The sequence below is a fragment of the Phascolarctos cinereus genome, unplaced genomic scaffold (assembly GCF_003287225.1).
Source record: "Phascolarctos cinereus isolate Bilbo 61053 unplaced genomic scaffold, phaCin_HiC Scaffold_5;HRSCAF=322, whole genome shotgun sequence".
Classification (NCBI taxonomy): domain Eukaryota; kingdom Metazoa; phylum Chordata; class Mammalia; order Diprotodontia; family Phascolarctidae; genus Phascolarctos; species Phascolarctos cinereus.
In genome coordinates this window covers 340,426,442-340,443,704 of record NW_027555958.1, presented here as the reverse complement: position 1 = coordinate 340,443,704, position 17,263 = coordinate 340,426,442, and the positions used below count along the sequence as shown (strand labels likewise).

Below are 17,263 nucleotides of genomic sequence, written 5' to 3'. Positions count from 1 at the left end.
TCTGATCAAACTCAGTTTAAGACGGGGAAAGGTACTACATACTAGCAGTGAAAGGCAAATTAAAGCTGATACCTAAGCAGGGAAAAATAGGAAAAATATTAAGAAACAAACTTTTCCTTATTCTCTCCAATCATAACATTAAATGGAGTTGAAAAGTCATTTAATTGTGAAAATAATAAGACAACAGAAGGTGATAATGTCCAAATTTAGTAGATGTTAGCTATAACTTCCATTATTAAATCAGCTCAACAAGTGCCTTGAAAAAACTGGGAAATTTGCCAACAAGTACACACACAAATATTAAGAATGAGTTTTGCTGTAGGCATCTATACAGACCTTAAATACTTGCTTGGATTTTCATTGAAAGTATATAGATAATAGTAAACAAAGCATTTCCCTGAAAGTATATGTATATCAGTCATTATACACCAAAGTTGGGAGGAGAAATTAAAAATATGTGGTTCTAGTTCAACTCAAAAACATTTATTAAGTATTTACAATATGCAGAATACTGGAGGTGGTTGCTGTAGGGGAGAAAGTATTAAATAAGACAGTCTCTGTCCTCAAGAAGCTCACAGAATAGTAGAACAATAAGATACATATAAAGATAGCTATAATAATAATTATATTCAAGTGCTATGTGAAGTTCAAGGAGAAAAAGGTTGGGATATATAGGGGAAGCTAGAACTCTCCAGTACAAAATAACATCTGTAATAATAATAACAGTAATAAGTAATAAGAGTAATAAATATCTAACATTTATTTAGGGCTTTAAGATTTACAAAGCAATTTACATATATTCTGATCTTCAAGAATAATACTAAAAGATATTATTATTCCCATTTTATAGATAAGAAAACAGGCTAGGAAGTTAAATGATTTGCCAGAATCATATAAGCTCATATAAATCATATAAATCAAATGTTTGAAGCAAGATTCAAATAAAAGTCTTTCTAAGTCCAAGTCAAGCATTCTATCCACTATGCCAATAATCTGTCAAAACTCTCCTTACTACAAAAATTTCCTCCAATGTATCCCTGACAGATTCTACTGTGAGCCTTACCAGGTTCTACCTAAATACTTCAAGTGGTAGGAAGCTCACCAGAAGTCTGTAAGTAGCCTATTTAGTAATTTTTTTTTAAAGTGAATAGCTTTAAGGGCTTATCCAGGCACCATCAACAATATTAACAAAACAAAAGGATGTCCTCAAAAGGCACAGGTCCAGATGCTGAAGGGCTGAGGAAACTAAGCAAAACTAAGCCTGAACTCCCTAAGACCCACAAGGGTAAACCAAATCGTTGTCAGAATGATCTCTATGGTAGTGAGATCAAGGGACAAAATTTCACATGTAGTCAATCTAATTATGAGGTTTACAAGTAGTTCAAAAACATATTTAGCAGACATATTTACTTCTATAAGCAGTGTATAAGAAGACATGTTCAATCTCATCATCTCATTACCATCTCATATACAATATTTATCTTCTCTGACACTACCACAGCCCTGGTGAAGGCCCTAATCACCTTATGCCTAACTATTACAACAGACTGCTGGTTATCCTCTTTGCCTCCTTATCTTCTCATTCCCTCCAAACCATCCACCCGGCTTTCAGAGGTACCTAGGTGGTACAGTGGATAAGAGTACTGGACTTAGATTTAGGAAGACCTGAGTTCAAATCCAGTTTCAAACATTTATTAGTTCTGTGACACTTAACTTGTCTACTTGAGTTTCTTCATCTGTAAAAAGGAGATAGTAATAGAAGCTACCACTCAAGGTTGTTGTGAGAATAAAATGAGTTAATATTTGTAAAGCACTATTAGTAAAAGTAGTAAATTCGTCTTCTTAAAGCACTGGTCTCACCATATCATTCCCCTATTTAATATATTCCAGGGACTACCTATTACAAATATAAAATACCCTGGCTTTTAAAGTCCTTCACAACTTGGCCCCTTCCCACCTCTCCAGTCTTCTTATACTTTATTTCACCTCTCCTCCTGCAACATATACTCTGCAATCCAATGATACTAACTTCCTTGCTATTCTTAGCAAAAGATATTCCATCCTCCTACTCTATGCATTTTCACTGGATGTCTGCTATGCCCAGAACTCTTTCCCTTTTCACTTCTGCCTCCTAGTTTTTCTGGCTTCCTTCAAATATAAGCTAAAATTCCATCTTCCGCAAGAAGCCTTTCCTAGTTTTCCTTAATCTTAATGCTTTCCCTCTGAGAATATTGACAAATTATGTTGCATTTATCTTGTTTGTTCATTAATTGTTCTCATTGTTATCTCCTCCATTAGACCATTAGCTCCTTGAGAGCAGGGACATTTTTTTCCCTTCTTTGTATCCCTAGTGCTTAGCATATTAATTGACACATTATAGGCACTTAATAAATGCTAGTTAACTGACTGACACAGCTTCACAAATTTAATTTAGTGGATTTGTTCCTTGCAAATGTACTTAAGTCTTTTTAAATAGTTGTCCCTTTTCTTTTCCATCTTTCATTGGTTAATCTTTATGTCAAAAGAATTTTGTTCTTGAGAGCCTCCTATCAGGCTGACTTTGCCTAGAGAATTTCAGACCATGGAATTCTACATATCCTCCCTCTGAAGTCTGAAAAGCACTCAGTCAGTCAGTCACTTAAAAAGTGCCTACCATGTGCCATGTATTAATCTATGCATTGTACTCTTCCTAACTTTCTCCTCCTTATCTTCTACAAACTCTGATAAAGACTAGTCACTTCCTCTAAAGGTCCTCATAATTTCTAATTTAGCAGCCTCCTTATAGGTCAGAATCAGATCAATATCCATTCACTCAACAATAACTTATTAAGTGTCTACTATTTTTCAGGTACTGTGCCACACTGGATAAAAAATCAAGAAGACTTGAGTTCCAATCCTGCTAGTGATATGACGCTGCGAAGGAAACTTTATCTCTCAGTGTTCCCAGTAAAAGTCTGTAACTTTCAGTACATTTATAGATTTACACAGTGGAAGGAAATTTCTCACCAGAAGTTCCTTATGCAAATAAATACTGGTTAAGAACAGCAAAAACAAATTCTTTAAACATATACCTGGCACTAGGTATTAAGCCATGTACTAAGAACACAAAGAAAAACTAAACTCTCTACCTTCTAAGAGCTTATATTCTAAAAGAGAGAAATAACATATGTAACATAGATAAGTTTAAAATGTTGACTTGTCATGGTGGGTATACAAACATAGCACAGATCTATAGGTCACTGGAAATTTCCATTGCCTTCCGTACTGAGAAACAACACAATTTAAAAAGTATTAACTAAATGTGTTCTATATATCATTGTTGTTCTAATGACTAACTCTCATGGCTAACTTCCCAGTTCTTCCCAGTTCTACTATATTTCAGATTCAGTTGTTACTGCTAAGTGCTCTAAAGGTCTGTGAATGATAGCATGCTTTACTTATTTTTCATGACAGAACTACTTGATTGCTTAGTATCTGATCCACAGTTAGTTATTTCTGCCAAGTCCGAACACAAAATTGTGCTGAGCTGTTGTCTCACAGAAAATTGTGTATAGTAAAGCAATAAAAAATCTTTCCCTGTGTCCTATCAAAGATCTTGCCATACCACGTCTCATCCTTGGATTACTCCAACCATCTGCAGTCTGCTTTTGTGTTACTAAATGAAACTGGAGAAAAATCACTAAACTGTACTGATTAGGTCTACTATAAATTTGTTAAGTAACTTACATCGGTCCTGATTGTAGCAAGGCAATCCTTTTTTATCCCTCCCACAATTCACTATCCCACTCACTACCCCAGCTTTTTCCAACTTTTCATCCTTCATGAAACCTCCTGAGTATCTTGCATCATAATTCACTGAAAAAATTGAGATCATTTGTTAAGAGCTCCCTCTTCTTTCCTCTTCCTCATTTCACATCACATAAGATTCCACTACTATCTCCTCCTTCACCCCAGTCTCATGCAAAGAGGCTACCCTTCTCCTTAATAAGGTAAAATCTTCTACATGCACAAGGAATCCCATTCTCTCCCATGTTCTCTACAAGATTGTTCCCAGTATTATCCTCATTTTCTCACCAAACTTCAGTCTCTCACTCTCTAGTGGCTCAGGGTCAGCAAAAGTTCTATGAAATTTTCAAACATAATCCTTGTTCCTACTGAACTCCCTCTTTATATATATGTGTGTATCACATACACTATACACACTCATACAATGATGAACCAATTCTATGGATTTTCTATCCAACTATATCATAATCTATATAATTTTTTTTTCCATTTGGTTTTTCCTATGTGGATAGCTAGACAATCTTTTGAATGACTGTGAATCTTACGTAAGAGGTTCTGCAGTGTTCTGGAGATGAAGGCAATCAAGACAATTCCATCCACTAATGGAAACAACCAGAATTAACTATATATGGAAAATCTCTTTTCCTTTTGAACTCTTCACTAGACATTCTCCATGACAAGGACAGACACCATAAGTGAGTGTTCTGAACATTCCATCTCCAAGACCCTGTTACTCCTCTCCACACATCAGACACCATAATGCCCTGTCCAGGACATGCTTAAAGGCGATACTAAGACCCAATTAAGCAGAACTGAGACTTAGAGTATTCTACTCCTCACCTGCCATCATCAGAAGAATTATTTCCATTACCTTCTGAGACCACCAAGCATGAGCACAGCCTAGCATATTCCTTCTGGACATATCTATCTAAGGTCAGCAAACTCAAATGACCTCCTTGATTCATAATCTCCATGAATGGCTATCCAAAAACAAGCTGCTCACCCCACTACAACAGCCCTGATTTCTCATTCTCTCATTCCCATTCACTTCAATCGTGCTCTTCCAATGTACCACTCCAGTTCTGCCACTCATCATGCCCTCTGGAATTCCTGTTCTTTAATTAACAAACTTCTTCAATTTAGATCTCTTCCTCTCACGATCCTCTATTTTTTTGTTTTTTTTCAATTAACAAGGAATTATTTTTTTCCTCTGTCCTATGTCACAAATGTCCCAAACAAAACTTTTATAACAAATCTATATAATCAAGTGAGAAGATTAAAATTGATCCTGTATTATTTCCTTATTGATTCTATTTACAGTTAATTAATTTTGTCCTGTAACTGCTACAGTCATGGTTCTCTGTCTCCCAATTTAGTTCAAAATTGAGCTAACCTGTAATGAGTTAAGTTCTCTTGCTATTTATTCACTGTTCTACCCTTGTCTCAAGGAATTTAGTTACCCTTGGGGGAATGCAGGTGAATACTAGGGCATCTGGTCTTGTATCTTTACACCACCAAGTTATCTTTCAAGGATGTCTGATTTGTTGTCCAAAGAACTCTGAGTTAAAGTTTAGAAATTCATTTCTTTCATAAAATATTCTAATTCTGTGAGAAACATCATCTCAGTATCACCTGCAAATCACTCTGTGCCACAGGATGCCTGTTAACCCACATGACTTCAGTTTCTGAGAAACTTCAAGACATTTATTCTTGAGAAGCAGACTAGCTGATCTGGTCCCATCTTAGCCTCATTCTTGCTAATTAAAGGTGGTCTTATTACATTCCCAAGCACCTGTGAGTCTACTTCTGTCCACTATCAATGACCTCAGGATGCAGCTGGGTGCCATAAATCCATTAAAAAGCATTCCTTCAAGACAAAGTGTGTGTGTGGGGGGGGGTGATATGGGTCCCAGTGTGTGTAAACCCCTTTCTTCAATGTAATCAATTATTCCTCACCTCCATGATCCTACCAATCCCATAACTAATGATATATTTTCTGTTCTGTTCTTTTTTCTATGCTCATAAAAAGGAGTTGCATCTTTAATTCTTTGTCTGTGGCTGGAAACTGAGGTAACCATTGACCCATCTTATTCTCAGATTACTGATAATAAATTGCTGATAATAAAATGTTATCTTGCACAGAGAAACATGCCTCAGCTTGCCTTTTCATTAAATTTTACACATGACACAAGCCCTCACAGAGTCTTGGCTTCCCCCAAAGAGATTTCATCGCCTGTCACCCTTTCTAGCACTGGTTGTAATCTAACACTGGAAGCCCCCAATACACTGGTCTTGGAGGAGGAATTGGTATACTACATGTCTCCCACTGTACTGAGTAACTTCTCCTCTGAGCTTCACTCTATCCAAATTTATTACCCTGTCCAGATCACAATGGCAATTATCTACCATTTTCCAAGTCATTCTTCGTCTCTTCTTAATTCTTAAGGAGTTCAGCTTCTGACTCACAGTATTCTTCATTTTAATTCCTGCCTTTTGCTAGGAGATCTCAACATATATATTGATGTCCACTCAAACTCTCTAACTTCTCAATCCCTCAAACTCCTTAACTACCATCACTTAGTCTTCTATATCAACTCACCCATACATGGGATTGTCACATCTTTAACATCACCACTAACCACTTGTTCCACAACTGAAAACTCTATAATTCACTTATATATATATATATATATATATATATATATATATATATATATATATATTAATTACATAATTCATTCCACCTCCTTCCCTACAATTAGCCTTCCCTCTTTTTATCTACTCCCATCTTGTCCTTCTCAGGTGAGGATCTTGTCTTATACTTTACTTCAAAAAACAAGATAATTCACCACAAGTTCCTTCTCTTTCTATAACTTTTAAACCTTTTGATATCATTCCTCATCTTCTACTCCTTTACCTCAGTCTCTAACAAAGGGGTGATCCTTCTCCTTGATAAGGTCAACATATATCCTAGGTCCTGCCCCATTCTATCTTCTCCAGTAGATCGCTCCCACCTTATTTCTCCTTACCTATCTTCAATCTCTTCTCTTCAACTACTGATTCCTTCCACATTGCCTTTCAACACACCAGAGCTTCTCCCATTCTTAATATCCCTTCACTAGACCCTAACATCCTTCTAGGCCACATGCAATATCTCTCCTCCATTTCTGAGTCAAATTATTGGTCGGGGGAATGGTCTACATTTGTTGCATTCACTTTCTCTCCCCTCACTCATTTCTTGATCCTTATAATACTCAACTTCCACTCTCTCCAAAGTTACCAAGTCCAATAGAGCTTTTAACATTGTTGATCACTCCCTCTTTCCTGGAAACTTTGTGTTTTCAAGATACCATTCAGTCTCTCTATTTTTCTACATACCTTACCATTTTTTCTAAGTTTCCTTTACTAAATCATTCATCTCCAGCTCCTGACTAGTAAATATATGCTAAGGCTCTGTCTTCAGCCCTCTTATTTTTTTTTTACATTGTGTCTCTTGGTGATGTCATGGAATCAGTTATCTTCACTATACAGATGGCTCCCAGATCTTCATATTCAGTTTTACTAATTCTCTTGAGCTCTAGTCCCACATCACCACATGTCTATCTATTAGACATTTCAAACTGGATAATCCAGAGAATTCTCATACTCAACAAAGTCAGAACAGAACTCACTGTCTTTTCTACTAAACGCATTTCTCTTCTGAACTTCCTCATTTCTATTAAGGACACCATCATCTTTCCAGGCACCCCAGATTCACAGCTTCTGAGTCATCACTAACTCATCCCTTTATGCCCCTATATCTATTTAGTTACCAAGTCTTGTCTAGTCTACCTTTAAAACCTTTCCCCTTCTCTCCTTCACATGGCCACTAATCCAATCTATTTAACCTCAACCTCTTGTCTGGACTACTGCAATAGCCTACTATGGGGGTCAACAAGCCTCAAGTATCTTCCTCTCGAATCCGCCCTCCACATGACCAAGGTAATATTCCTAAAACACAGGTCTACTATGTTACTTAAGAAGCTCAAGTAGTCCCCTGTTGCCCCTTGATCAAAGATAAACTCCTCCTTTTGGCACTTAAAGCACTCTGCAATCTTGTTTCAGCCTATATTAAAGTCTCATGATATACATTACTTCCCTTTCATACTCTATAGCGAAGCCAAACTTGCTGCTCCTCACACATAATATTCCACCTCTGCTCTTTCTACTTTTGCAATAAGCACCACTTAAATGTATTCTCTCCTCCCTTTCATTTTTATTGATGTCACCAGCTACCAGTGCCTCCCCACACTCCACACCAAATCACCTTGTTTTTATTTTATACATACATACACACATACGTGTGTGTGTGTGTGTGTGTGTGTGTGTGTGTGTGTGTACATGGTATTTCCCCCTCAAGGTAAGTTCCTTGAGGACAGGGACTGTTTTGGTTTTGCATTTTTATCCCCAGTACCTAAGGTCATATATGGCAAACAGTAGGCGCTTAATAAATGTTTATTGATTAAATTATTGGACTAAATCTACCCCAACTCTATTCAGGTTATTATAAATATCTGAATTTAACTTACTTCTTTGGAAGTTTCATTTTTTTCACTTTTTCTTCAGCATGCTCATCTGATATCCCCACATGACAGCCTAAGGCCAACAAAGTCCTGGAAAACAAAATTAGAATTAAGTTATTCCAATTTCTGTCATATTTTGGAACATGGTGCATAAAAGTATGCTAAAATGAAATACAGGCTCCTAGAACTATACTACAGGAATACTTTACTTCCAGATAGTTGAATGGTTTTTAAATACATTTTAGGATTATGCAACCAATTGGTGTAAGTGGAGGATCAATGTTTTTCCCTTCCTCTAGATGGCTTTATAAGTCTTAGCATTTTCCTAATACTGAACCAGCCCTGAATTACTGGTGTAAATCCAACTAGGTCATAATGCATGCATGATCTTTGTGACATAATTCTGCAATCTCATTAGTACTTCATTTGAAATTTTTGTATCAACATTCATTGGGGAAACAGGTCTATAGTTTTCTTTCTCTGTTTTTCGCTCTCCTTGGTTTAGGTACCAAAACCATATTTGTTGCACAGAAGGAATTTGGTAGGATTCCTTCTTTACCTATTTTTTCAAACACTTGACACAGTACTGGAATTATTTAAATATTTTGTAGAATTCATTTATATGTGTAAATCATCTGGTGCTGTTTTTTTTCTTCTCAGGTAGCTCATTTCTGGCTCAAATAATTTTATTTTAGAAAAAAAAAATCGAGCAAGTATTCTATTTCCTCTTCTATTAATCTAGACAGTTTATATTTTTGTAATAGCTATCTATTTCATTTAGATTGTCAGCTTCATTGGCATATGATTGGGAAAACACAGCTCCTTATAATTCCTTTAACTTAATGCTCATTGGTTGCTCATTCACACTTCTCATTTTTAAGACTGGTAATTTGGTTTACCTCTTTTTTAAATAAAATTAATCAATGTTTTTTTCTATTTTATTGTTTTTTCTTAATAAAATACTGTTTTTTCTTAATAAAAACAGATTTTAATAGTATTTATTAGTTCAATGTTTTATTTTAAATTTTATTAATATCTCCTTTGATTTTCAGGCTTTCTATTTTGGTATTTAATTAAGGATTTGACATTTCTTCTTTTTCTAGCTTTTTTAAAAAAATCATATACCCAATTCATTGAACTACTCTTTCTTTTAATGATGTAAGTATTCAGAGATATACATTTTCCCCTAAGTAAGGTTGTGGCCATATTCTACAAATTTTGGGAGAGGTTAATAAAATAATTTTTATTGCATTGTGGCCTAAAAAGGGTTCATTTAATATTTCTCCTTTTCTGTTTGTGAGGTTTTTATGTTCTAATACATGGCCAATTTTTGTAAAGCTTCCATGTATAGCTGAGAAAAAAAAAGTATATTCCTTTCAATTCCCATTCACTTTTCTCCAGAGATCTCTCGTATCTATTTTTCCTAAACTTCTATTCATTCACTTAACTTCTTCCTTATATTTATTTTGGGATTACATGTATTTAGATTTGAGAGGGCTAAATTGAGTTCCCCTAATTATACAGTTTTACTGTCTATTTTCTCCTGTTAATTCACTTTAATTTTTACTTCAAGAACGTGGATGATATTCCACGTGATTCATAAATGTTTAGTACTGATATTATTTCATTGTCCATGGTACATTTTAGCAAAATCTGATTTCTCTGATTATCTATTTTAATTACGTCTATTTCTGCTTTTGTTTTGTTTGAGGTCATGACTGCTACTGCTCCTTTTTTTTTACTTCAGCTGAAGCACAATAAATTCTGCTCTAACCCAGTATTTTAACTCTGTGTCTGTCTTTCTGTTTCAAATGTATCTTTTATAAACAAAATATTGTTGGATTCTGGTTTCTAATACATTACACACACACACACACATACACACACACACACACACACACACACACACACACCCTGCTTTTGCTGAGCCCCTTCCCCTCCAATTTCCCTGCTGGGTAAAATGACTTTCTATCCCCAACTGCACTTCACAGATAGACAGAGATAGATGTATAGATAGATACACACACACACATATATATGCATATATGTATGTATACATATACATACATACACACACATACAGGCATATATGTATGTATATGTATGTGATACGTTCTTCTACCTTTAATCTCCCTTTGAACCAGTTCAGATGGAAGTAAAGTCCAAGCATTGCTTGCTCTTCCCCAGCACCCCTCCATTTTCCTTTCCATTGTAAACTTTCTTCTGTACCTCTTTCACGTGAAATAATTTTTCCCAGTCTTCCTCTGCCTTCGTCCTCCTTTCAATATATCCTTCTTTCTCAGCCTTCTAGTTTTCTTTTGAGATCATCCCAATGTAATAGACAGACATTCATGCACTCTAAGTAGACTAACTTTGCTAATATGGTAAAATTCTTACGGGTTACATGTACCACCTTCTTAGGGGTTACACGCATCATATTCAGAATATAATCAGTTTAGCATGATTATGTTCCTTATGATTTCTCACTTTTTATGCTTCTATTGAGTCTTGTATTTGAATGTCAAATTTTCTATTCAGCTCTGGTTTTTCCATCGGGAATGCTTTAAAATCCTCTATTTCACTAAATGTCCATTTCTTCCCCCACAGTTTATGCTGGATAGGTTACTTTGGGTTCTAATATTAGATCTTCTGCCTTCCATAGCACACTCTAAGTCTACCTCGCCTTTATCATCATTGTAGCTGTTCACTCATTCAGTCATGTCCATCTCTATGAGCTCCCATAGTCTTTGCCCATGAGGTTTTCTAGATAAAGATACTAGAGTGATTTGTAATTTCTTCTCCAGTGTGTCCCCATTTATAGATAAGCAACTAAGACAAACAGGGGTTAAGTGAGTATCTGCTAAACTTTTTGTGATCCTGAATCCATGGTATTTGAACTGTTTCTTTCTGGTTGCATGCAATATTTTCTCTTTGATTTGGGAGCTCTGGAATTTGGCTATAATATTCCTGGGTTTCACTTTGGGTTCTCTTTTAGGAGGTAATCAGTTGATAGAGTTTCTATTTTGCATTCTGGCTCTAAGATAGCTAAACAGTTTTCCTTTACAATCTCTTGAAATAAGATGTGCATACTTTTTTTTAAAAATCATAGCTTTCAGTTAATTCAATAATTCATAAATCATCTCTCTTTGATCTGTTTTCCAGTTGTTTTTTCTCTGACATATTTCATATTTTATCTATTTTTTTCAGTCTTTTGGCTTTATCTTATGGTTTCTTGGAATCTCATGGAGCCATTCATTTCTACCTGATCAATTCTAACTTTTAAGGAGTTATTTTCTTCAGTGTTTGGGCCTCTTTTAGCAAACTGTTTATTTTTCTTTTCACAATTTTCTTGCATTACTCTCATTTATTTTCCCAATTTTCCCTCCACCATTCTTATTTGATTTTTAAAAATAATGTTATTGCTCTGTTCATGTCTTGCTTTAGTTCTTGCAGGAACTGTTGTTGGGTTTGTGTCCAGTCTGCATTTTTCTTTGAGGCTTTGCTTGGAGATGCTTTTATATCATTGTCATTTTCTAAGTTTGTGTCTTGAGCTTCCCTATCACAACAGTAGTTTTATATGGTCTGGCCATACCCCAGTAAGACCCTTGCAACTAAAAGCACCCCTCTCCACCATGGAAGTATAATATGGAACTGGGTAATGGAAAGTGGAGTTGCCAGATGGTACCTGGTCCTGCACCCAGTGCTAAGATAAGTCTTATGTAATCTCTTTCTGACCAGTTATTCCATCCCCTTACTTTCTCTGAGTTCTGAGTGCCTCCTGGCACTGCTGCTGTGGCAACTGATACCCTCGAAAGTCTACTGCTGAAAAAATAGTTGGGACTTCTGCTTCCAGGAGCCAAAATGGCAAAATAAAAAGGTAGTCGCTCTCACCCTCCCCTATCAACCTCTGAAAACCCAGAAACTATCAACTTAGGGGAAAAAAAAAAACCCTGGAACAGCTGAACTAGAAGAAAGACAGGGAAGAGCAGTGCAGCAGCCCAGCAAACGGGTCTCCCAGTGCCTCAGCAAAAATAAGGGAAGCAGCACTACAAAGGGCCCCAGGAGGATAAGCACCCTGCAGCATTCATCTGAAAGGAGGTGAAGAAAGCAACCTAAAGTCTTCCTAAAGTCCCAGCCTTGCTGATTCCAACCCAACACCAGGTAAGCTGTCAGAACCCTACAGCCTCCAACTGTCGACCAGTAGGAGATCCTGAAGCCCAGGTGGTAGAGCAGGCAAACACCAACACCTGGACCTCCAGTGCCTCAGTGAGGGGGGGAACAGGTGGAAATCAGCTCAGAAAACTACCAGGTGCCTTGGCACTGTACTTCAAAGGAATCTCCCAGTGCATTAGCAGAAATGAGGGAGCAGCACTTCAAGGGGCCCCAGGCAGATAAACACCCTGTAGCACCCATCTAAAAGGAGCTGAAGAAAGCTAAAGGAAAGGAAAAGCAGGCAACCTAGAATTGCCTGAAAGTTCCAGCCTTGCTGATTCCAGCCCAACACAGGTAAGCTGCCAAAACCTACAGCCTCCAATTGCCAACATAAGAGGCCCAGCACACAAAGCCAGTGACCAAGACCTAGGCTCCCAACACAAGAAGCTTGGGTCAGTGCCCTCTGTTCCCCAGCAGGAGAGCTCAATCTCTTTAAAGGCCAGGGAATAAAAAAACCATGAGAACAAGAAATGTACTATAGATTCATATTATGAGAAGAGTGAAGATCAAGACAGAAATTCTGAAGAGGACAACATTGTCAACAAACCCACATCTGCAATTTCAAAAGGGAATATGAACTGGTCTGAAGCCCAAAAAGCCTTCTTAGAAGAGCTCAAGAAGGATTTTAAAAGTCTAATGAGAGAGGTAGAAGAGTCCTTAAAAAATACAATTGGCCAATTGGAAAAAAAGTACACTGAAGAAAACAAGTCCCTAAAAACACAATTGGCCAATTGAAGAAGGAAGTACAAAAACTAACAGAAGAAAACAATCTGTTAAAAACTAGAATTGGACAAATGGAAACTAATGACTCTATGAGAGAGCAAGAATCAGTCAAACAGAAACAAAAAAATGAAAAAATAGATGAAAACATAAAATACCTCAACAGTAAAACAATCAACCTGGAAAATCGATCTAGGAGAAACAATTTAAAAATCATTGGACTACCTGAAAATCTTGATGAAAAAAAGAGCCTGGACAGTATCTTTCAGGAAATCATAAAGGAAAACTGCCCTGAAGTCCTAGAACCAGAAGGTAAAATAACCATAGAAAGAATACCGCTCACCACCTGAAAGAGATCCCAAATTGACAACACCAAGGAATATAATAGCAAAATTCCAAAATTACCAGATGAAAGAGAAGGTGCTGCAAGCAGCCAGAAAGAAACAATTTAAATATCATGGAACCACAGTCAGGATTACACAGGACCTTGCAGCTTCTACATTAAAAGACCGCAGGGCATGGAACATAATATTCCTAAGGCAAAGGAGCTTGGATTGCAGCCAAGGATCAACTACCCTAGCAAAAATGAGCATGATTTTTCAAGGGAGGAGATGGATATTCAACAAAATAGGGGACTTCCAAACCTTCCTGATAAAAAGACCAGAGCTCAAAAAAAATTTGATCTTCAAGTACAAGATTCAAGAAAGACATAAAAAGGTAAATGGGACAGAAAGATACAAAATGTTGTTAATAAGGGTGGACTGTTTACATCCCTACAAGGGAAGATGACACTTGCAACTCTTGAGAACTGTATTGTTATTACACCATGTTAAAGGAGTATACATAAAGGGGGTGGATATTAGTTGACTTTGATGTAATGATAAAAAAAATCTAATCAAGTGGGTTAAATGGATCCAAGTAAGTGGATTAGTCTGATCTTAGAAAATGTACTGAGAAAGGAGGAGGCAGACAAGGGTAAATTACATTACAGGAAAAGACAGAAAATCCTATTACAGCAGAGGGAAAGAAGGAAGGGGGGTGAGCACTGTTTGAACCTTACTCTCATCAGATTTGGCTCAAGAAGGGAATAACATAATCAGTTAGGTATAGAAATCTAACTTTCCCTATAGGCAGTAGGAGGGAAAAGGGGAAAGAAAAGGGAGGGGGGATGATATAAGGGAGGGAAGAAGCAGTAAGGGCAAAGGGGAAGAAAAGGGAAAGGAATAATAATAGAAGGGAGGAGAGACTGAAGAAGGCAATGGTCAAAAGCAAAACACTAGTGAGGGGGGGAAAGGAGAAAGGAGAAAGAAAAGCATAAACGGGGAGGGAGGGAAAGGATGGCGAAAAAGACACAGATAGTAATCATAACTGTGAAAGTTGAATTGCTATCTTTTTTTTCTCTTCTGTTGAGTTTTGTTTCCTCTTTCTGATGATTCCTCCTACTGGTTTTAATTTTTACTTACAACTTCACTAATGTGAAAATATGTTTAATAGGAATGTAAATGAATAGCCTGTATCAGATTGTGTGCTGTCTTGGGGAGGGTGCTGGGGAGGAAGGGGGAGAAAAATTTTGAACTCAAAAGCATATGGAAGTGATTGTTGAGAAATCAAAATAAATCAATAATTTTTTTTTAAAAAGTCTACTGTTAGTGTCATTTCTGCCATAATATGTTCCCATTCAAACCCCACTGCAATGTCTGCAGACTTTTTGTTCTGTCCTCCCAAGCTGTTCTGGCCTGGGGGGAAAAATGATTCACTGTGACCTTTTTGTTGATCATTTCACTTAGAATTCATTTTCACATGCTTTGAGGGTTGTTTAAAGGGGGGAATGTTGGGAGAGGTCAGAAAAAAGTGCTCCTTTTACTTCACCACCTTGGCTCTACACACCAATATTTATTATTGATATTGGTCTATAGCACTTCTTTGTTTCATCTTTCCTTGGTTTATGTATTAAACTCATAAAAGGAGATACGTGATTTTTTCAATTTCTGAAAATAATTCATATAGTTTTTATATTGGTTTTTTAAAATTTATGGAATTCTGCTACAAATACATTACCATGTGGAGTTTATTCTTTGCTACTTCTTTACAATTATTTCTATTCCTTTTTCTGAGATTTGATTATTTAAGATTTCTATTTGAAGTTCTGATACTTTGGGTATTTTATATTTTTGAAGGTAATACTTGCTTCTATGTTCTAGTTCTGTTAGCTAAACTGTACTGATTTTGTTGTGATTTTACTTTCTTCATTTGCTGTTTTTGTTCATTTATTTTCTGACTTCTTCTTTTGAATAATATTGGTTCTACTTTCCATCAGCAGCTCCACATGGTTTGGACTCCACAGAACATAATGCCCCCAAATTGGTTACTTCTTGGTGCCTCCTGCTTCACAGCTTTTCAGTTTCCTTTTTTGTGTTATCTTCTTGCTTTAGATTATAAGATTTTTAAGATTTTTAAGGGCAGAGACTGTCTTTTTCTTTCTTATAGCGCCCAGCATATAACAGATGTTTAAGAAATATTAATGAATTAATTTGAAAGGGTTTGTCAATTTTTATTATCTTTTAAAAGAACATTTCTCTAATCTTTTTGGCTTCCAACTATCATTGCTAATTTTAAAGATTTCTTCTTTTGTGTTCATTTGTTGGCTTTCTAATTTTTAATGCATATTTAATTCATTAATCATTTCCTTTTCTATTCTGCTAATGTATATTTTTAGAAATGTAATTTTCCTCTAAGAAAAATTTACTTCACCTGCATTTCAAAAGTTATATTCTGTTTTCCTTTTGTTTGTATTCCCTGAACTGGTTTTTATTTCATTATGGTCTGTAAAAAACATGTTTAGTATTTCTGCTTGTTCATGTTTATTCACAAATTCTCTGGTGTCATAAGTTTCTGAACTCTGATTTCTTCAGAAATGTATTGAAATAGACTCTCTTGTTATAATTAAATTTAATTTCTTTAGAGTTTTTGTGTGTGCCTTATTCCTTAAAGTATCAATAACTGATGGAAGAAATAAAGATAAAAGCATTGTCTTATAGCAGAAATTTCCCCAGGTCTCAAATCATTCATTTGGTCCAATTCTACCCTTTGTCTACCACATGAAGATTTCTTTTTCTGATTTGCCATGCATTCAATTCTCTGGGTTAATTCTTTCCCACATTTCTGGATGTCAAGATGTTGTACGTGGAGGTATGACACTTGCTCAGTGAAATGATCTCCCTGAGCATCAAACCGGACCCATTATAAAGTATCTTTCCCCTTATGGGAGACTTCTTCAGTATCTCCCAGCCCTACTGAATTGAGCTCTCTCCTTTCTTTTCATCTCTTTCAGTCCCTCCCTGGGTTAACTCATCCATTCTCTTGTAGCCCCTGTGTTTGTTGATAGGCTAGAGGAGTTATCTTCCTTTTGTTGTTTACCATGAACTTGATTAAGGCACATTCTGCATTCCCCTTTATTTTCCAACTCCCTGCTCCCCTTTTACAAACCCTCCAATTTCTTCAATTTAGTACCACAAAATATATCGATTCACTTGTTGGGGAATTTGGGGGTTTTTAGTCCATGGAGTTTTAAGCATGCTCCTCCACTGTCACTTCTATTTCTTTAAATTACATTTCCTACTTTATCTCCTTTTGCAAATTTAGAAACAAATCTCTTAATGATTCCTCTGACCCGTTCATTTTTCTTTTAATAATCTCTACAGATGGGGTAATTCTGTTATGTTTTCCTTGGTGGTTATATTTATTTCCATTGACACTTCTTGTTCTTTAGTTTGGGAGGTTTGTAAGGTGAATAATTTGCTCATATCAGGCTTTTTTTCTTCTTTTTCTAGGAGTGCTTCACATACCTCTATCCACTTTGTTTTTTGTTGTAGAGTTGATTAGACTCAGATTTGAAGGATATGCCATTTTTCTAATTGCATCTTGAGCACTTTTTTTTTAACAAGGCAATTGGGGTTAAGTGACTTGCTCAGGGTCACACAGCT

The 17,263-nt window shown here is 36.2% G+C and overlaps 1 protein-coding gene across 1 annotated transcript in view; it reads right to left on the bottom strand.

The window, feature by feature from the left end:
- Positions 1-17,263, bottom strand: part of RYR2 (ryanodine receptor 2) — a 794,727-nt gene that overhangs the window by 347,071 nt on the left and 430,393 nt on the right. The window contains 1 exon segment of the mRNA XM_078156251.1: positions 8,355-8,438. Within this exon segment, the coding sequence (XP_078012377.1) occupies positions 8,355-8,438 (84 nt within the window).